The following is an 18,428-nucleotide window of genomic DNA, read 5'->3' as shown; positions in this document are numbered from 1 at the left end:
CGGTGTCAAGGCCCGATAGCATCATCGTCTAGCACCCTCATCCATCTCCAGTTGGTTTGGCCGCAAGGGTCGCCTGCATGCGTTCTCCGTTCCCGCACTCCCGCTCAACACTGTCCAGGCCCCTCTTTCCTGTCGCTCGACCTCAGTCTACGCCAAAACTACCTCCAATGTCGTCCTCCGGCGCATAATGTTGTTGAATTCGCTGCCCCGCCATATACCACCCACGACATCATCACACCGCCTGGAAACCGTGGACTCTACAGTGGATTTTGCCTAAGATTCTGTCGCCATGTGAGTGGACCAGCGACATAGGCGCGACTTTGCTGACACGCGAGCGACTTAGGTTCGAGAAATCACTCTACGACCTCATCAGAGGTCTGCGGAACCACAAGGGCAACGAGCGCGAGTATATCCAGGAAAGCATACGAGAATGTCGCAAGGAAATCAAGGGCTCAGATATGGACTTGAAAGCCACGGCGCTTCTCAAGCTCACCTACCTGGAGATGTTTGGACACGACATGTCCTGGGCCTCATTTCATGTCCTCGAGGTCATGTCGTCTCAAAAGTACGCGCAAAAGAAAGTGGGATATCTAGCAGCTGTGCAGAGCTTCAGACCGGATACAGAGGTCTTGATGCTGGCCGAGAACCTGCTCAAGAAGGACCTCAATTCGCCGCAACCGACAACGATAGCCCTTCCTCTTATGGCCATCCCGCACGTTATAAACCCCTCCATGGCAAACTCGCTCCTTTCAGACCTCCTACCCCGCTTGACGCACTCGCACGCTGCAACACGTAAGAAGACGATTGTCACCTTATACAGACTAGCCCTGGTATACCCAGAAACATTACGCCCAGCATGGCCGAGGATAAAAGAGAGACTGCTGGACGACAACGAGGACCCGAGTGTCACCTCTGCGATTGTCAACGTCGTGTGCGAGCTCGGTTGGCGACGACCCCAAGACTTCCTGCCCCTCGCACCGCGACTATTCGACCTGTTGGTTCAGGGTGGAAATAATTGGATGGCCATCAAGATCATCAAGCTCGTGAGTCTCCGATTTTTTGAGACATTGCGATCATGGCTGACCTACATAACTAGTTTGCGACACTGACTCCACTGGAGCCTCGTTTAATCAAGAAACTCCTTCCGCCTTTGACTCAAATCATCCGAACAACACCGGCTATGTCACTACTGTATGAGTGTATCAACGGCATCATTCAGGGAGGTATCCTGGAAGGCGTAGAAGGCACCGCCGAGGGCGAAGACCTTGCTAGACTATGCGTGGGCAAGCTACGTGGGATGCTTGTCGTCGAAGGCGACCCAAACTGTAAGTCCCCCAAGAAAGCAAAGCTGCCTCCTGCTAACAACTTTAGTGAAATATGTGGCACTGCTCGCCTTTGACAACATCGTCAGGTCCCATCCTCACCTGGTGGCTCTACACCAAGATGTGATCCTCGAGTGCATTGATGATCCGGATATTTCCATCAGAACGCAAGCTCTTGGTCTTGTCGTGGGAATGGTCAACCCTGATAACTTGAACATCATAGTTGGTCGTCTCATGAGGCAATTAAGGAACGCGCCAATCGCATCTGCTGTGGACGACCCCATGAACGATAGAGGTTCCGAAGAGGAGGGCGTAATACCACGAGCAGATCCAGACGATGATGAGGCAGAAGAATCGCTCCGCCGCCAGGAAAGAAATTCTGACCAACCACCTCCACTACCCGAGGATTACCGCATTCGTGTCATTCGAAGCATTTTGGAGATGTGCTCAAGAGAGACCTATGCCAACATCAACGACTTTGACTGGTACATTGATGTTCTAGTCCAGCTCGTGCGAGTTTCCCCTGCATCGAGTCTGACATTTGCTGCTTCCGACGAGATGCCCGAATCAGACGGAACTTCAATGGGAGACCAAGACGACGTTTCTTACGAGATTGGCAAAGAGCTTCAGAACGTTGCCGTCCGCGTACGGAATGTTAGGCCCGAAGCGACCGATGCTGCGCAATCACTCATCCTTGTGGATCGAAGGGAGCAAATGTTCCCAGCGTCCGGAAAAGGCGGGCAAGGCGTTTTGGGAGCAGCGGCGTGGATTGTGGGAGAATATGCTTCTCTTCTTTCCAATCCTGAGGGAACCCTCAACTCTCTGATGCACTCTTCTTCTGTCCACCTCCCTCATCACATTCTCGCAATCTACATCCAGGCCGTTCCCAAGGTCTTTTCATCTCTCTCATCCGACGACGGACTATCTTGGACGCTGGAGCGAAGGACAAGTCTGACTCTTTTGATGGCAAGGATAGTCCACTTCCTGGAACCGCTGGCGATGCATCCAAATCTGGAAGTACAAGAACGCGCTGTGGAATATCTTGAGCTCATGCGCCTTGCATCCGAGGCAGCATCTGGACACGAGGCTGGTCTCAAGGACGGCGACTTTGTTGATCCACCGTTGTTGCTCACTCAAGCGATCCCCTCGTTGTTCACGGGACTCGAGTTGAATCCCGTCGCCCCGGGTGCTCAAAAGAAAGTACCCATTCCAGAGGAGCTGGACCTCGATACGCCAATAAACGACAATCTGCAGGGAATCTTGCGGAGTGCCGATTTCGATCCATTCATGGTGCAGGAGGACGACGACATTTGGGATTTCTACAACACCCAAACCAAGTTCGTGCCTCGATCTGATGCAGCCGCTGACCGGCTCGAGTCTCCTCGCGCCGAACCAACATCGTACCAAGGCAACGCCACTGAGGAGGAATACCTTGACCCGGACATCATTGCCAAGAGGAAGGCAGAACGTAGAGCAAGGCACAAGGACGACCCGTTCTACATTGCTACCGACGATTCAGGTGCCTCGACTCCAATGCACAACATCATCAGGAACAGCAATGGCGATGACCTCGACATTGACTCCATACCCATCATGGATTTGGATCTTGACACCAAGGAGCGCCTTACCGAGGGGCGGGCAACGTCATCGGACCGGATAAAGCCGAAACGCAAGGCAAGAAAGAATTTCGAAATCCTTGTCGATGAGAACTTGGGTCCGGACGAACCTTCGGCAAGCGAAACAGCGCGGCCCGAGTTGACCAGACCTATCCAAGGAAGGGCGAAGAAGTCGCTGCTGGAGGTCGACTCGAGTGGTTTGAGTGCTCTCTCGCTGGAGGAGAGCACCAGCAACAGCAAGCTCGACATCGAGCGTCGGGAGCAGGAAGAGGCAGAGATGCAAAAGGCACTGAAAGAGGTAGAGAGGTTGCGGTTGGAGATGCAGAGGGCAAGCGAGAGGATTCAGGAGAGGGAAGAGACAGTCGTCAAGCGGAAGAAGAAGAAGAAGCCTTCCCCCGGAGCATCAACAGGAGATGCAACTATAACAGATGCCGCACAGACAGGCAATGGCGATGGTGAAGGAGCCGTTGTCAAAAAGAAGAAAAAGAAGGTCAAGAAGACGGAAGCTTCAGGAGGCGACGAGAAGGAGGCTGTCGAGGGACAAGAACCCAAGGCTAAAAAGAAGAAGAAGAAGCGAGTGGTGAATCTAGACGAAGGCGAGACTTCGAAAGAGGGACCGGCGCCTGCGGAAGCTTGACCGAGATAGTTACATTGGTGGTAGGGTGGTAGGCTAAAGGGACCTAGTGGGCGTTGTAGTGCGACGGTTCAGGGGAGCTTGACAGGCACAGTAAATAAACATCGAAAAGCATCCAGCAGCATCGTTCTTGAGTTTTCGAGGATCAATTGGCATGGGACACGGTGCGCAGCGCGAATGTAGACAATGGCGGAGGGTGCAGAAGATGGCTACGTGGGAGCGGACGTGTGGACGGCAGAGGCTCAGTTGTCTTGGCCAGGATGGGGCTGCAGCTTGAAACGTGGCCGTGAAGGTGGCCCAAGCTCGCACATCCGGGCGCCTCGACACCGCCTGCCCGCGAGAATCAATTAAGAGCTGTTCTTTTCTTCTTTCTCCTCCACCACGACAACTGCTGCCACCATCTCCGCCATGGCAGACTCTACTAAGCCGGCCTCGGAGGACTCCTTCGAGTTCATCGAGACTCCTCCTGCCGCCACCCCGGTCCCCACCGAGAACTACGGTGTCCGGACCACCAACGTAAGAAGAATGCCCATTTCCCGTTGGCGTCCCAACCTTGGCCATTGGCACGCCAAATTCATCAAGCACTAATAATTAACCTTCGACTACAGTACCCTACCATCAAGAACGCTCCCCTGCCCGCCGATGGCCCAGGCAGCGACAGCTTCAACAACAACATCCTCTTTGCTCTGCTCGGAGGTATTCCCCTCTACTTCACCTTCAAGGTCGGTGGTGGTCTGAAGACATGGCTCTTCTTCATCGTCCTGTGTGCCATTCCCATTCTCATGGCCTTTTGGACCGTGGCATCCACCTTTGGCCCTCGTAAGAACGAAAAGGCGCGCTACCCCGGCAAGCCCGTCGAGCACTACATCCAGTTCAATAACGAGGAGGACAAGGACAAGTACTATGGCAAGAACAAGATTCCCATGCACACCTTCCACGAGAAGTACTTTGCTGGCGAGGTTGACTTCAAGGGCGATGCTCTTGAGGTCCTCGAGTACAGGCACGACTGGGCCAGCTTCAAGTTCACCATGGGCTTGTTCATCTTCTTCCTGACTGGCATGATGCCCGAGGTCATTCTGCACACTCGCTCCCAGGGTACGCATATCAATCCAATGCAAGAGATTTTTTTCTCCCGCTTACACGTACGATAGACGAGGAGCAAGTCCGCGACCATTACGACCGCGGTGATGATTTCTATGCCTGGTTCCTTGGCCCGCGCATGATTTACACCTCTGGTATCATTTCCAACATCCATGAAGAAGAGTCTCTTGAGCAGCTGCAGGACAACAAGCTCGCTGTCGTTTGCCAAAAGATTGACCTCAAGCCCGGTGAGCGTCTTCTTGACATTGGCTGCGGTTGGGGTACTCTTGCACGCTTTGCCTCTGTCCAGTGCGGAGCTCACGTCACCGGTGTCACTCTTGGCCGTAACCAGACTGCTTGGGGCAACAATGGCCTGCGTCGCGAGGGCATCCCCGAGGAGCAGAGCCGCATCTTGTGCATGGACTACCGTGACATTCCCGTCCCCGAGGGCAAGTACAACAAGATCACCTGCTTGGAGATGGCCGAGCACGTTGGTATTCGTCACCTCTCTGGTTTCTTCCGTCAGGTCCACGACATGCTCGATGACGATGGTCTCTTCTTCCTTCAAATCGCTGGTCTGCGCAAGAGCTGGCAGTACGAGGACCTGATCTGGGGTTTGTTCATGAACAAGTACATTTTCCCCGGTGCCGACGCCTCCACTCCTCTTGGTTTCGTTATCGACAAGCTCGAGGGCGCTGGTTTCGAGGTCAAGCACATTGACACTGTTGGTGTGCACTACTCGGCTACGCTGTGGCGCTGGTACCGCAACTGGATGGCCAACCGCGACAAGGTTGAGGCCAAGTATGGCAAGCGTTGGTTCAGAGTAAGTTTGATTGCATGACTTCGCAACCCGGACGTGTGTTGACACTTAGTCTAGATCTGGGAGTACTTCCTTGCGTACTCGACCATCATCTCTCGCCAGGGTGGTGCTACTTGCTGGCAGATTACCTTGGTCAAGAACATCAACTCGACCCACCGCATCGAGGGTGTTCCCACCCAGTTCAATCTCCACGGCGCCCTCAACGCCTTCCGCTCCCGGAAGCGGGAGTAAGCTCTCAACAGAGCAACCTTGTCGAAGAGCTTTCCATTGCTAGCTTCCAGCTGGCAACCTCCACAAGAGCTCGCCAAGGCCACTGCTTGCTTCTCCCCTCGCAAAAATTGTCGAAGCAGAGGAGAGCAAGATCCATTTGTTTTTGCATGCAACGGGGCTATTTTGGGGCATTGACTGTGTGACGTTTTCCCACTGCGTGTCGAAACTTGCATTTGTCTTTGTGTTGTTTCTTCCTCTCAAGAGATCCCCCTTTGATGCTAGGCTTCATTTTCTTCCTTTGAGACGAATTCAAATGACTATCATGGCATGAAAGGATGGGAACAAGGGAAAATGGTTAGATTCAGGTGGGATGGGAGCGAAGGTGGTGGAATATATGTGATGGATCGGGGGTTGCGGTGGAATTGACAAAGATGGTGGCAGTAAGTGACTATCTACTCAAAATGAAGAGAAAATTTTCATGATGCTTCTTGACTGGTGAAAGAAGCATTGACTTGACCCATCAAAGTACATCGTGCCGGACTGCTGCAACATCATGAACATGATTGGGCAGCTTCCCACACGACTGGTTCCATTTTCCACTTCCCATTTTTTTATGCTTGCGCAGATGTAAAATTTTGTCCCCCTTTCCCTCTCTCCACATCCTCTCCTCTTTCGGTCAATAATCCAAACTCTGCGCCTGATTTCAATCAACTTCGGCAAAGGAGTCCGCCTCTTGTGAAAACTCAACCGTCTTCCAATGAGCGTACGAACAGCAGATAAAATTCAAGACTTCATTCATCTCCATGGAACGACCAGGTTGGCTATAGCTGGCTCACAACCACATATCAAGCATGTTTCTCGCCTCATGGCCCGTTCTTATCCATCCCCAAGCCTCAAGCATGTCAGTGTACTGTGGAAAGCGAGGGAGGGAGGGGGGGGGGGGGGGGGGGGGGGTGACATGATCCAGTAATCCACCGTAAGAGCGATGTGTGGGATGTCTGTCTGCTTTTGCTCATGAGCGAAGCGAGACGGCTACTGCCTGACGAGATGGGGGCAAAGGGTAGATGAGGTGCTTGTGCCGTGAGGATTGTGACTGGTGCCTTCAATCTCTCCCTCCCTCCTCCCTACTACGTCTTTCGAATATCATCGGACTCCGAAGATATTCAATGGCAAGGGGATCCCTCCCACCCCTCGACCCTGTTGAAGCACACGAACCAGAGAGGCTGGACTGTGTGTGGTCGGTCCCGCACGAAGTTTATGGCAGAAACATGTCGCCTTCCAGGTACGTTCGTGTAGTGAATCTCTAGCTGTTCACTCAATTTCTTATTCATAGCCAGCTACCCAGGCTCACTGGACAGCCGTTCTCAGTTGCCTTGCACCCCCCACCCCAGTTGTCTTCTCCATACATGCAAGCCTCTCCGTCCTTCCCGCCCATTACCCCATCCCTCGCAACAACTGCCCCTCTTGTAGTGACAACAAAAACCAATTCGGCCGTGCAGGATCCGATCTGTGCGCAATGACGAGATGGCCAGATGATGCAGCACCCAAACGAAAGACAGACAGGCAGATTAGGTATATCGCACTCGACAAGCTCGCTTAACGAGAACCAAGGAAACCAACACAAAAAAAGGGCTATCGCAACTGCGATGGCAAAGAAGAAAAGTGAGTTATAAGAGGTTAGTGAATGCCAGATGCCAAAGCAAAGGATGATGACTTTGATGAGTGAATAGACAAAGCAAAAAAAGCAAGCAGGATGGATGGATGGATGGATGGATGGATCAAGTGCAATCTATGTGAACGAAGCCAACGGCAAAATGCAAGCGAGATACCTATGCAACGAACCCCTCAGTCTGATGCTCTTTCCTTTCCTCGGGTATCCCCAGCGCGCCTCATGCCTTCCCTTGCTTCAATTTGCCAATTCTATGCTTTCGCAGCCTGGCTCTTCCAGCCCTTCGTCAATTTCGGTTCGTTTGTCGTTGTCCCTTTCCTCCTTTGCGTTTGAAGCCCAAGCATCGTTCTGGATGGTGGGCAGAAAAAGCAAAGGCGGACGTCGCCGCGGGAGCGGATGCGTCTCGCCGGTAGGACGGCCACCCCAAAATCAACAGACCATCGTGCTGGACAAGTCACCGCCGCCCCTCGCCATGTCAACTTGCTCCAGCAATGGACACGGCATTCCCTTCTCTTGCTATTCTATGTTCCTTCTACTTCCACTCAGCTCTGAGCCATCTTTGTGTCCTTCCCTTTCCATTGTCCGTGCTCTCGTTCCCTAGCGCTTCCAATTCTTGCTCCAAACCACTTCGTCGGCCCAGACAGGACCAAAGTGAAAGCTGGATAGAGCTGTCATTCAGTATGGATTGAAGATTCTACCTTTTCGTGGTAAAAATCCTTCATGTCCATCTGCCCCTCTTTCCACCCCCATTTCCGAATCCATCTTTCCCGTTTGCATTGCCTGGGCCGATGTCAAACATGTCACCAAAGGGCAACCTTCTCTTGGACCCGGCACCTTGTCCCAAGTTTCCCAGGCCGGCCATGGCTGCAGCTGTTGCGGCGGCGGCAGCGGCGGCGGCAGCACGGCTGCTTTCTCTGTTGTGGTTGGTACGGGCGTTGGAGCGGCCATTGCGGTGATGGGAGCGGTTGTGACGGAGGTTGATTTGGACGGGGGAGTTGGGAGGATGCATGTCGCCCGCGTCGTCAGCTGTCTCGTTGTTGGCGTCATCGTCGTTTGCCATGTCGAGATCGTGCGAAGAGGGGGGCAGAGACTGCGAGGCGCGGAACGTAAAGTCGGCCTTTGGAAGCGAGGAGATGTCAAAGGAAGAACGAGCCTCCGGTTGGGGGTCTGGGCTCGTTGAGCTGTTGACGTTCGTTGTCGTCGTCGTGTTTGCATTGTTTGCCGGAGCCGATGGTGTCATAGAGGTGGCCTGGTGGCGATCGTGGTTTCTTTGTACTGCCGGACTCGAACTTCGAGCCCTCTGCTCCTCTTCCGGCTCGTCGTCGCTGTCGCCCACAGTGTTGCCCATCATGCCCTCTTGTAGGCGTTCCGTAGCCCACTGTCGTACACGCCAGCCCTCGCCGTCGCCAACTCCGAGATTCTCAGCATCCATGAAGCTCAAGAGATCCTCAATAGCTGCTTGGTAGCCGTCGTCGTGGGCATTTTCGCGGTCAGATGCTGCCGCTTTATACAGGTTGGTCACCTGCAAAGCAGCGCTCTTAAATGCCTGCAACAAAGGTGCCGAAGGCTGCGTCCGCCGCCTCGCAGGAGGCAGCGACGTGTTGAGACTGCGCATCGAGTCCATGGGTCAGGTACGATGTGAGTGTGGGTCTTGAGTGTAAACGTGAGCGAGGTCTGGTGGAGGGGAGTCTGTTTATGACAAGGTCAGTATGTCTTCGATACCCTGGTCGGCCGTGGCACATGGGCCCCTCATGGATGAGTAAGAGCGGTGGGCGTAGGCACGTACCTGGTTCCAAAAAGAATGATGTTGTACAAGAGCGAGACAGAGGGAGGAGGGAGTCTCAGCGAACGGTCATCTGGTCTCAGACCCGTCTTGGTCTTGGGTGTGAGTTGAGGAGGAGGATGTTGTTGGATGGGCGTGCCTGGCAGTCGGTGGAAAGCGAATGGATGCAAAAGGGCCCAAGCGCCGCCGGTCTATTGTCGGGTCGGCCAGCACTTTTTTGCGGTTGCCCACGGCCCTCACCTGCCCCCTGTGCACATCTTGCCCCCCACGTGGCTGCCTCTTCAAGGCCCAGATGTCGTTGATCGGCTTGTCATATTCACTTGTAACTCGTTGGCTGAGATTCTGCTCTACCATGGTACTGCCAACGTTCACAAAGGCATGGCAGCGCCGTCACCCCTTGGATCACTTCCCGCACTCCAAACCACCTGTCCGTCTTCCTCATGACAGCGAATGACTTGTCCTCTGCCAAACAGCCCTCGCTGATATCCCTTGACAATCGCAACCTTGTGGCCCATTTCCTCGAGCTTCGCTGCCACCTCTGGCTTGACGCCTTCCTCCAAGTACACCGTGCGGTCAAGGCCCCTGTTCTTGTTGCTCTGATCCGGCATTCCCGCTCCGATGCAGACGCGCGGGGCATCGAGCGCAGCCTGCGGTGTCAGTTGAAAGACGAGCGTGTTGAGCAGCACCTGGACGTGCCCCTGTGGCTGCATGAACCCTCCCATGACGCCGTACACCGTGTGAAGACTGCCGTCTGACGGATTCGTTATCATGGCTGGAATAATGGTGTGGTACGGCCGCTTTCCGGGTTTGAGGACGTTGGGGTGGTCTTTTCTCAGAGAGAAGTTGGCCCCCCGGTTTTGAAGAGTAAAACCACACCCCTTGGGAATGATGGCCGTCCCGTACCCGCCATAGTTGCTGTTGATAAACGACATGCCGTTGCCTTCACTGTCTGTGCAAGCAAAGTAGACAGTATCGCTGTGGTTGTGAGCAGGTGAGCCATGATCAAGAACATCCGAAGCTTTGGATGGATCGAAGAGCTTCGCACGTTCAGCCAGGTACGCTTCCGAGATAAGCTCTTCAGTGGGAACTTTCTCGACGACTGGATCCGTCACCCACCAATTCGCATCGGCAAACGCAATGCGAAGAGCTTCGACGACAGCGTGGAGGTGCTCGGCCGAATTATGGTCTTGGGGACGGAATTTGGGAATCTTGCCCGCCTTCTCCAGCTCCTGAAGGATACCAAGCGCCATCAGGGCAACAATGCCCTGGCCATTGGGCGGGTGCTCCCACAATTCCACTCCGGCTCCATCATGGGTCTCTGCTACTCCCTGGCCACGGAACTTGAGAGATATGGCGTCTGGAGACTCGCTGCCCAGTTCGGCATGGGATTTCAAATCATCCAAAGTCAAATGGCCGCCGAGATCTTGCACTACTCGGATCAATGCCTCTGCGACTGGGCCTTCGTAGAAGCCCTTTTTTCCATTCTTGGCAAGCAGCCTGAAGGTGTTTGCTAAAGTTGGATTCTTGAAGATTTCTCCCGGCTTTGGGGCGCGGCAACCATCAGGAGCACTCTGGTCCTTCTTGAGCATCTCTGCAAAATTTGGCGACGCTTTCCGTATAGTCTTCTCGCTGTTGTGCCACTACCACACGGTCAATACTAGAATCTGGAGATCGAAACAAGGTAAGCCTACGAAAGTTGACGAGAGTTCCGATACTGGAAATCCTTCCTCTCCCAGCTCGATTGCTGGGGTCAGGATTTGCTCGAGGCTCAGCTTCCCACTGCCAAACTTTTGGATGGTGTCTACCCAACCGGCTGCTGCTCCTGGCACAGTGACTGCATGGACGCTAGTCATGGGGATGCTGCCCACTTGGTCATCAGGAATAGCCAAGTCTCGTCGGATCAAGTCCAAAGTCACGTTGGCGCCAGAACGGCCAGAGCAATTCAGAGCATGCACTTTGCGAGTTTTGGCCTCGTAAAACAAGCAGAAGCAGTCACCACCGATGCCCGTGGATCCAGGCTCGGTCATGTTGAGTGCCGCGGCCACGGCAACAGCAGCATCCTGCCCGAATCAGCATCTTGATTTTCTGGTTGGTCATGGGAATTTAATATGCTTACAGCGGCATTTCCGCCTTCTCTGAGAATTCTAATTCCTGCCTGGCTTGCAAGTGGCTGCGTCGACGCTACGATGCCTTTGGTGCTGTGGACGGTGCTGCGTCGACTTGGGAAATTGATGAATTCCGGATCAGAAGCGGGATATATGGCTTGGGAATTGAGCGGCATCGTGGCTAGAGGAAATGCTCGATGACTTCGTTAAGGTGATGGAAGCCGCTAGGCCAGCTTTGAAATTGGAAAATGCAGAAAAGATTGCTCAGACAGCAATATTGGGACAGAAATCTACCACAAGACGTGAAGAGGACACGGAAGATTGTGGACGGACATCCCACTTATCCATCCTGGCCGATGGCCTGCGGGGTGACTGATGTGATAGGCAAGAGCAAGAAGCCCGGTCGTTTCGCCGCCCGCACAATTCGGCAACGCCTCGAACAACCGGTGAGTCTGGACTGATTTGGCCTCGGTCGAGGTCGATTTGGAATAGCGGCTCGTAGCACCAGTCGGCTGCGTATGTTTTCAAGGTCCGCGTTGACTCTTCCCCGCGGCCTCCGCCCCGCCAAGTCCGCTGCAGACCCCTGCGCCGCTCCGCTCCGCTCAACACGTCACTCCCGTCAGCCCAGAACTTAAATCTCGACGCCATGATGCTCACCGTCTTCCCTCCACCATGAACAGCTTTGGCTGGCTGTGCAGAGCAACTCGATTACGGCCTTCCGTACCCAAACGATCCCTCTTCATCCGTTTCCAGTCTACGTCTTTGGCGCAAGATGTAGCGGCGCCCGTCGTATTGCCTACGGCCGTCGTGTCGCGAGCGCAGAGGCTCGTGGCCGAGCAAAAGGAATTGGAGCAGAAGCTCATTGAAAAGTACGACTTGGCGACTGCCAAAAAGGCCGGAGAGATGTCCCACATCACAGAGGCATACAAGACGTGGGAAAAGGCCAGCGAGGTACATCCACGACCAGTCCACGCCGAACCACGCGCCAGTCTTTCTGACCGCTCACCCAGGCCCTCACAGAGCTGCAAAAGATCCTCAGCGACCACAAAGCCGACGCGGAACTGCGCGAACTCGCCGCCGAAGACCTGCCCGGCACCGTCGACCAGCTCAACGACGCCTCCGACTCGCTGACCAAAGCCCTGATCCCCAAGCACCCGTTTGCGAACCTGCCGTGCCTGCTCGAGATCCGGCCCGGCATCGGCGGCCAGGAGGCCACCCTCTTCGCCGGCGACCTGCTGTACATGTACCAATCGTTTTGCTCGCGCGAGGGGCTGCGCTCGTCGCTTCTGAAGCTGGAGGGGGCCGACATCAGCGCGAGCAGCGGGACCAGCTCGTCGGTCGAGCCCATCACCGAGGCGATTCTCGAAATCAGCGAGGAGGGCGCGTACGAGCGGTTCCGATGCGAGGCAGGCGTGCATCGCGTCCAGCGGGTTCCAATAACTGAGAGCATGGGGCGGACGCACACGAGCACAGCAACGGTCATGGTGCTCCCCAGCTTCCCGGCCAGCGGCGGCGGCGGCGCCAGCAACGAGGATGCAAACGACCCCAACAGCGACTATTACATCGATCCCAAGCAGGTGCGCGTCGAGGTGATGCGGGCGGGCGGCGCCGGCGGCCAGCACGTCAACAAGACCGAGTCAGCGGTGCGGTTGACGCACATGCCGACCAACACGGTCGTCTCGATGCAAGACTCGCGAAGCCAGCACGCAAACAAGGACAAGGCGTGGACGCTGCTGCGGGCGCGCATCGCGCAGGCGCGCCGCGAGAAGCGCGAGGAGCAGGAGGTCGAGATGCGCCGCAGCGTCGTTGGGCCCGCGAAGCAGGGCCGCGAGCACAAGATCCGCACGTACAATTTTGGCCAGGGCCGCGTGTCGGACCACCGCAGCGGCGTCACGCTCATGGCGCTGTACGATGTCATTGAGGGAGGGCCCAACCTCGAGACCGTCATGGAGAGCGTGCGCCAGTGGCAGGTCAATCAAGACGTCGATGCGATGGTGGCGGTGGAAGAGCGGCAGAAGAAGCTGGCAGAGCTCAAGAAGAAGCTGGGGAGGAAATAGAGTTGTTTCCCCCTGAGCCCACTCCTCTCCGTTTTTGTAGATTACATACCATCGATAGCTGTGGTTGCAGACCCGGTACAAAACTTGGTGCTTCTAAAATTACCCCTGTTCATTCTGTCGGTGCAATGTTCCAACGTCCGCTCACAGCATCCAGCTGCACACTAGCAATAGATTACCCCTTATTCCCGAGCCTCGTCCCAAGTAACTCGACTCGCTTGATTGACTGATTAGAGGATTAGATGATCCGTTTCGATCAGGATGCCATGCCATGCAGCTCGACTACGACTCAACTCTTCTACCATACCATACTAGCTACCCAGCATCTCTTCTCCCCCTGACGCACATCTACAAGCGACGCATGGCGCTCATCTCTCTCTCCTTCCGACCATTTGAGAGCATCCACAGAGCTTTGTAGCGCGTTACGCAGCTCTGAGAGGAAATGAAAAAGGGAAAAGTGGAGAGAAATAAAGGAAAATCGAGGAAAAACACACATTGAAAATGCAGTAGAACAACCCATTCCGATCCTCCCGCCTACCCATAACTTCACTATGAGACTCCCCCTTTTTTTCAGCTCTCCGCCTTTTTGCATCATCCACTACTACTACTCTTTCTTCTCCTGTCCATCCCTGCCGTCGCCTTCCCCGCCACCGCTATCCGCCGCCGGAGCAATTCCTTTGCCTTGCTCTTCTCGGCTCGCCAGGAACATGGCTTTGAAATCTGCGTTGCTCTTTCCCGTTCCGGCAGTTGATGCTGCTGTGCCAGCAGATGTCTCTGTGCCACCCATCTCGACGTCGTTGCCGGATTTTTCTGCCCCGGCTGCTGTTCTGGACGGAAGGAGGCCAACAGATCCACCACCACGCTTGACACCCAAGCCGCCGCGACGACCGCCGCGGTTGGGCTGGCCCGGTCGACTGACGCGGGGAGGTTGCGGCGCAAGCGAGCGGCCGGAAGACGACGCAGCGGCGGCATTTCCATCAGCCTTGCTGCCAGTGACGTCCTTGTCCTTTCCGCCTTTCTTCGCGGCTGCTCCCTTGCCCGCCTCGCCGAACTGGCCGGGTTTCGCCCTCTCCGTGCCCTTTTCGCGTTTCATTTCTTCCACGCTGCCGACTCTGACCCGCGCGCCCTCTGCGACTTCCTGTCCTTCGACTCCGAGCGCCGCCCGGCCTGCATCTGCGACGTTGACAAACTCTGCGATGGCTCCGCCATGTTCGGGCATGAGAATCAGTTTGCGGAGCGGACCGAAAGGTGTAAGAAGCGCGCGGATGCGTGCGTCATTGACGGTATCGGGTATGTTCATGAGGGCAATGGTGCGTTCGCGGCGGGACTCGGGGCCCGATTCGTGGACACCGTTACCGTTTGTGGCTGCAGCAGGACTGTTTACGGAATTCGGCTCTGGAGATGCCGAGCTAGCAGAGGGTTTGGCACCCATGATGGTCGTGGCATGACGTTTTGTTTTGCTTCGGTCTGGGTCGGATATGCTTGCGCGGACAATGCGGTGACGTAGGGCCTTGGCTTCGAGCAGCTCACAGGCCTTCTGGGCGTTTTCCTTGGTGTCGTAGACCACAAATGCCACGCCCTTGTTCTTTCCCGATACGTTGAAGGGCACACGCACAGTTTGGAGGCCGTCGGGTGCGTAGTCTTTGATGAAATCCTTGATCTCTTCTTCCGAAGCGCCATTGTGCACGTTGCCAACGACTACTTCTCGGCCGTCATACTGAGCACCGTGGCGAGCATCAGCGCGGCTCGGATCCGACAGTTTCGCAACGAGTTTGAGACCGCCACTCAACCCAGCGCCGTCGAGAGCCTGAGAGGCAGCATTGGCTTGTTCAGCCGAGGCGAAGGAGACGTAGCAGAATCGGCGATGCGTGTTGTATTTTAGCGAAGGAAACCGCACTTGAACGACCTCTCCGTACTGGCCGAACAGATTTCGCATGTACTTTTCGTCCGCTTCGGGTGGGTAGTTGGCGACGAAGAGCGTTGTGCCGGTGCCTAGAGATATCTGAACAGCATTGCCATCAAAATCTTTTCCATCTCTTGATTGAGCAAATTGGGCGTCTTCAGGTGTCTCAAACTCAATGGTAGCAGTCTGACCGCCGTGGCTCTCCTTTACTAGCGCAAGACTGTTGATCTTGCCGCATCCCCGGAAAAATTGGCGAAGCCGTGTCTCCGAAGCATCCTGCGGGATGTTCTTGACAATGATAGTAGTGTGTTCCCGGTCACGTTTTGGCTGAGAGGCGGTCGAGTCTGCTGCGGAAAACGCCGGGGCTTCGACATCCCCTTGCTTGCTCTTTTTTGCCGCGTTCTCCTCGGCAACAGGCTCTCCATCTCTCTTTCGTTTGGCATTGGCGGTCGCATCCTCGGTCTCTGTGTCCACGGTGGCGGCGGCATACTGCGCATGATACGCAGCGGCAGCCTCGGCGGCTTCGGCAGCCTCCTTTTGTCTTCTCGCAATGACCTCCTTGTTCGCGCTCCGGGCCTCGAGAATAGCGAAGCGGTATTCCTGGACAGTCTCGTGTTGCTCGCAATGATTGAGAAACATTTGCACTAGTTGTTCTGGCCAATCCATCGTTGCGACGCGTTTCAGCGCCTGCCGCAGCAGATTGGTTGCTTCTCGAGGAGACTCGAGCGGTTGACCTGCGTTGTCCTTGTCTCGAATGACCCATTTTGACCACAGGACCATTTCGAAAATGTAGTAACGGTACCAAAAGTCGTAGCTGTTCTCCTGTTTCGGAATGAGGGCCTTCCAGCACTGGCGCGCCACGTCGATTTGACCGTTTTGGGTGACGAACTTGATATGGATCCTTTCCAAGCGGTACTGCGGGTCGCCCTGGAATTTCTTCCCGTACCGTTGCTCTCCAATCTCCTTGACGTGCTCTAGTGCTGAGCGGATGCCAACCTCTGCGATGTCAATGTCGTCTTCTGTCGAGCCAACGTCAAAAGCTTTCCGCCTCAGGTATCCACACCATGCAACGTAAACCTTGAGCAGCTCTTCCATGCCGCCGACATCGAGCAGACCAGTCTCCGTGGCCCTGTGCTTGACATTCTCCATGTCAATGAACGGCTTGCCCTCGGCTTCAAGGGTAAGCAACCAATGTGACCACATGTTTCCAGACCAAGGACAGTGCTTGGTTGCTCGCTCAAGCACTGGCAATACCGGCACAGTGGGGTCAGGATGCTCAATAAGAAATTGGAAGTAGTCTTCCCACACCGTCGCGTCCATCGAGAAGCGCACTGTTGCCCGCTCGTAGAGAGCGTTGATCATGTGGAAGCTGAAGACACCCTTGTTGCGCAACTCCCACTCCAGGTATTGCGAGTATGCCTCCCACTCTGCGTCCTTGTCTCCAGCTCTGATGGCCCTGTCGATCTTGGTCTCGAAGTGTTCGCGCAACGAGTATTGCTGCTTCCCTTGCGCGGCGCGCTTGGTCATGACCATCATGGTCTCTTCGTACGCAGCATTCTCGTACTTGGAGATGAAGCCCGAGAACATTTGGAATGTGTTGTCCCACGTGGCATGGGGCTTGACCAATCGATCGGTAAACGCATTCTTCAGCATCTGTTGCGCGTGCGCGTCCGGATGCCGCTCCAGATCGGCCAGCAAGATTTCCATCCAGCGATCCCAGACGACATTGCTGACATTCATCTGCCACTGGGTCGAGGCCAGACCCTGCTCCCAAACGTCTTTCATTGACTGCCATGTAAAGGCCTCACGTCCAATGGTCTTTTCGTCCTCGGTCCAGTCTGACGGTTCGACGCCAAACGCGGCAGCCCACAGCTCGTACATGTAATCTCCGTAAAATCGCCAAAGAGCAGTGCTGGCCGGTTCCTCCTGGACCGCCTTGGCGCAAAGTTCCATGACACCGATTCTGTCGTCAATGGAGCGCGACAGCATTTTCTCATCATTGAGCCAGGCAAGCCAAGCATCCTCGCCCATGGCAAATCTTGAGGACATTGAAAGGCGCGCGCGTCGGAGTTCGCCGAGCAATTCATAGGTCCGCGGGTCGCGCCTCACCTCGGGAGTATCTGGTGGACTGATGTGGTCGTGTAGGCCTTTGTGAAGGAGGCCCACCAATCGGGCGTGGGACGGATAGTCGTAAGATTTTTCGTTCAGATGCGCCACAAGCTCGTTGACAGCCTGGTTGTCGGCCGGGGAGAGGGCGCCTGCGGACAAGACGCGTGGGGACTGCGAAGGATCGGACATGGCGACGTCTTTTGTAGAATTTGTCGACAGGGACCGGGCGAGGCTCGAGATTTCGCGGTAGCTGGTCGAGAGGTCAGCAAAAGCTGTTCCAGTGTGGCATTGAAATTGTTCCTCACCTCGTAGGCCGGGAGACGGCAGCGGGGCGCTGGTAGACGTGTGGCGAGCGCAGACCAGCTGGAGATTGACGAGCAGGTTGCTGGTGCTGGTGAGGGGTTTGCAACGCGATTTCTGCAGCAAGTCAGCTAGCTACCCACAACATCCAAACAAGACACCACCCACCTGCCAGAGTATCAATTCCCTGCGTCGAGAGCTGCCGACGTGGTTGACTTCGAGGTTCGCGGTCCGCAATTTGCTGCAACGGGCTCCTCAGTTGCGGGTTTGGCGTGGTAGCCTTTGGGGCGCTCAGAAGGCCCTGACCGTTGTGGGCTGAGCCTGGCGATGAGACATTAGGCACTGGGAAATATTGCTGTCCCGCGTAGTTGTGCGGAGTGACGGCAGGCGCAGCAGGCGGTGGCGGTTGCGATTGCTGTTGGTGGGGCTGGTAAGTGGGTTGTGGTTGCGTCTGCGGTTGCGGTTGGTGGTGGTGGTGGTGGTATTCTTGATGCGGCGGCGGCGAGGAGTAAGCGTTTACGGACTGACTGAGGCCCGAAGACTTCCTTGTCTGGTGGCGGCCGGGGCGCTGAACGTGGTGATGGTGTTGGTGTGGTTGCGGTTGGTGCGGTTGATGATATTGGTGATGGTGGTGGTGGTGATGATGGGATTGATGGAGCTGGTGGGAGGCCGGCGGCGGGTGAGGCGGCGGCGTGGTGTCGCTGGTGGGCGAGTCCTGTGGCGACAGCAGCGAGTTGATGTCCATGGCGGGCTACTCTGTAATTTTGTGTGCTAGGCCAGCTACCGGTATCATGCGAGGAGCAGCTCCTTGCGGCAACGGCGG

At 55.4% G+C, this 18,428-nt stretch overlaps 7 protein-coding genes across 7 annotated transcripts; 4 read left to right on the top strand and 3 right to left on the bottom strand.

The window, feature by feature from the left end:
• The first annotated feature begins 34 nt into the window (after window positions 1–34).
• On the top strand, window positions 35–3,863 carry BKA78DRAFT_306286 (armadillo-type protein). Its single transcript, XM_066887767.1, has 4 exons — window positions 35–291; window positions 344–1,043; window positions 1,097–1,325; window positions 1,372–3,863. Coding segments are annotated over exons 1-4 (3,135 nt in total). The 5' UTR covers window positions 35–289; the 3' UTR covers window positions 3,576–3,863.
• On the top strand, window positions 3,864–6,166 carry BKA78DRAFT_306285 (cyclopropane-fatty-acyl-phospholipid synthase). The gene is made up of 4 exons (XM_066887766.1): window positions 3,864–4,088; window positions 4,181–4,667; window positions 4,724–5,475; window positions 5,530–6,166. Exons 1-4 carry the CDS (start codon window positions 3,981–3,983, stop codon window positions 5,701–5,703), a joined length of 1,521 nt encoding a protein of 506 aa, XP_066747958.1. The 5' UTR covers window positions 3,864–3,980; the 3' UTR covers window positions 5,704–6,166.
• Window positions 6,167–7,227: 1,061 nt separating this feature from the next.
• BKA78DRAFT_80301 (uncharacterized protein) lies at window positions 7,228–8,010 on the top strand. The gene has a single exon (XM_066893774.1). The coding sequence runs from the start codon at window positions 7,440–7,442 to the stop codon at window positions 7,950–7,952; it is 513 nt and encodes a 170-aa protein (XP_066747957.1). The 5' UTR covers window positions 7,228–7,439; the 3' UTR covers window positions 7,953–8,010.
• On the bottom strand, window positions 8,011–9,278 carry BKA78DRAFT_80300 (uncharacterized protein). The gene is made up of 2 exons (XM_066893773.1): window positions 9,138–9,278; window positions 8,011–9,040 (listed from the first exon to the last, which is right to left on the bottom strand). Exon 2 carries the CDS (start codon window positions 8,973–8,975, stop codon window positions 8,070–8,072), a length of 906 nt encoding a protein of 301 aa, XP_066747956.1. The 5' UTR covers window positions 8,976–9,040; window positions 9,138–9,278; the 3' UTR covers window positions 8,011–8,069.
• Window positions 9,279–9,440: 162 nt separating this feature from the next.
• BKA78DRAFT_306282 (gamma-glutamyltranspeptidase) lies at window positions 9,441–11,547 on the bottom strand. The gene is made up of 2 exons (XM_066887765.1): window positions 10,826–11,547; window positions 9,441–10,774 (listed from the first exon to the last, which is right to left on the bottom strand). Exons 1-2 carry the CDS (start codon window positions 11,159–11,161, stop codon window positions 9,503–9,505), a joined length of 1,608 nt encoding a protein of 535 aa, XP_066747955.1. The 5' UTR covers window positions 11,162–11,547; the 3' UTR covers window positions 9,441–9,502.
• Window positions 11,548–11,852: 305 nt separating this feature from the next.
• Window positions 11,853–13,388, top strand: BKA78DRAFT_306278 (uncharacterized protein). The gene is made up of 2 exons (XM_066887764.1): window positions 11,853–12,190; window positions 12,250–13,388. The coding sequence occupies exons 1-2, from the start codon at window positions 11,912–11,914 to the stop codon at window positions 13,294–13,296; spliced, it is 1,326 nt and encodes a 441-aa protein (XP_066747954.1). The 5' UTR covers window positions 11,853–11,911; the 3' UTR covers window positions 13,297–13,388.
• Window positions 13,389–13,897: 509 nt separating this feature from the next.
• BKA78DRAFT_292677 (uncharacterized protein) lies at window positions 13,898–18,350 on the bottom strand (the record flags this gene model as incomplete). Its single annotated transcript, XM_066886086.1, has 3 exons — window positions 13,898–17,555; window positions 17,611–17,722; window positions 17,774–18,350. The coding sequence occupies 3 exons, from the start codon at window positions 18,348–18,350 to the stop codon at window positions 13,898–13,900; spliced, it is 4,347 nt and encodes a 1,448-aa protein (XP_066747953.1).
• Between the last annotated feature and the right edge of the window lie 78 nt (window positions 18,351–18,428).

This window comes from Phyllosticta capitalensis, assembly GCF_038381095.1.
Source record: "Phyllosticta capitalensis strain CBS 128856 chromosome Unknown BKA78scaffold_2, whole genome shotgun sequence".
Lineage (NCBI taxonomy): Eukaryota > Fungi > Ascomycota > Dothideomycetes > Botryosphaeriales > Phyllostictaceae > Phyllosticta > Phyllosticta capitalensis.
This window is presented reverse-complemented; position numbering and strand designations above follow the sequence as displayed.

What these genes read in the sequence shown, in the direction of transcription:
- BKA78DRAFT_306282 (XM_066887765.1), bottom strand. Translation starts at nt 11,161, where the DNA reads ATGACCGAGCCTGGATCCACGGGCATCGGTGGTGACTGCTTCTGCTTG. An exon ending in CGGAACTCTCGTCAACTTTC is followed by an intron (nt 10,775 to 10,825) that starts GTAGGCTTACCT and finishes ACCGTGTGGTAG; the next exon opens with TGGCACAACAGCGAGAAGAC.
- BKA78DRAFT_306286 (XM_066887767.1), top strand. An exon ending in CCATCAAGATCATCAAGCTC is followed by an intron (nt 1,044 to 1,096) that starts GTGAGTCTCCGA and finishes CTACATAACTAG; the next exon opens with TTTGCGACACTGACTCCACT. An exon ending in CGTCGAAGGCGACCCAAACT is followed by an intron (nt 1,326 to 1,371) that starts GTAAGTCCCCCA and finishes TAACAACTTTAG; the next exon opens with TGAAATATGTGGCACTGCTC.
- BKA78DRAFT_80301 (XM_066893774.1), top strand. Translation starts at nt 7,440, where the DNA reads ATGGATGGATGGATGGATGGATCAAGTGCAATCTATGTGAACGAAGCC.
- BKA78DRAFT_80300 (XM_066893773.1), bottom strand. Translation starts at nt 8,975, where the DNA reads ATGGACTCGATGCGCAGTCTCAACACGTCGCTGCCTCCTGCGAGGCGG.
- BKA78DRAFT_306278 (XM_066887764.1), top strand. Translation starts at nt 11,912, where the DNA reads ATGAACAGCTTTGGCTGGCTGTGCAGAGCAACTCGATTACGGCCTTCC. An exon ending in CGTGGGAAAAGGCCAGCGAG is followed by an intron (nt 12,191 to 12,249) that starts GTACATCCACGA and finishes CCGCTCACCCAG; the next exon opens with GCCCTCACAGAGCTGCAAAA.
- BKA78DRAFT_306285 (XM_066887766.1), top strand. Translation starts at nt 3,981, where the DNA reads ATGGCAGACTCTACTAAGCCGGCCTCGGAGGACTCCTTCGAGTTCATC. An exon ending in TCTGCACACTCGCTCCCAGG is followed by an intron (nt 4,668 to 4,723) that starts GTACGCATATCA and finishes CACGTACGATAG; the next exon opens with ACGAGGAGCAAGTCCGCGAC. An exon ending in ATGGCAAGCGTTGGTTCAGA is followed by an intron (nt 5,476 to 5,529) that starts GTAAGTTTGATT and finishes CACTTAGTCTAG; the next exon opens with ATCTGGGAGTACTTCCTTGC.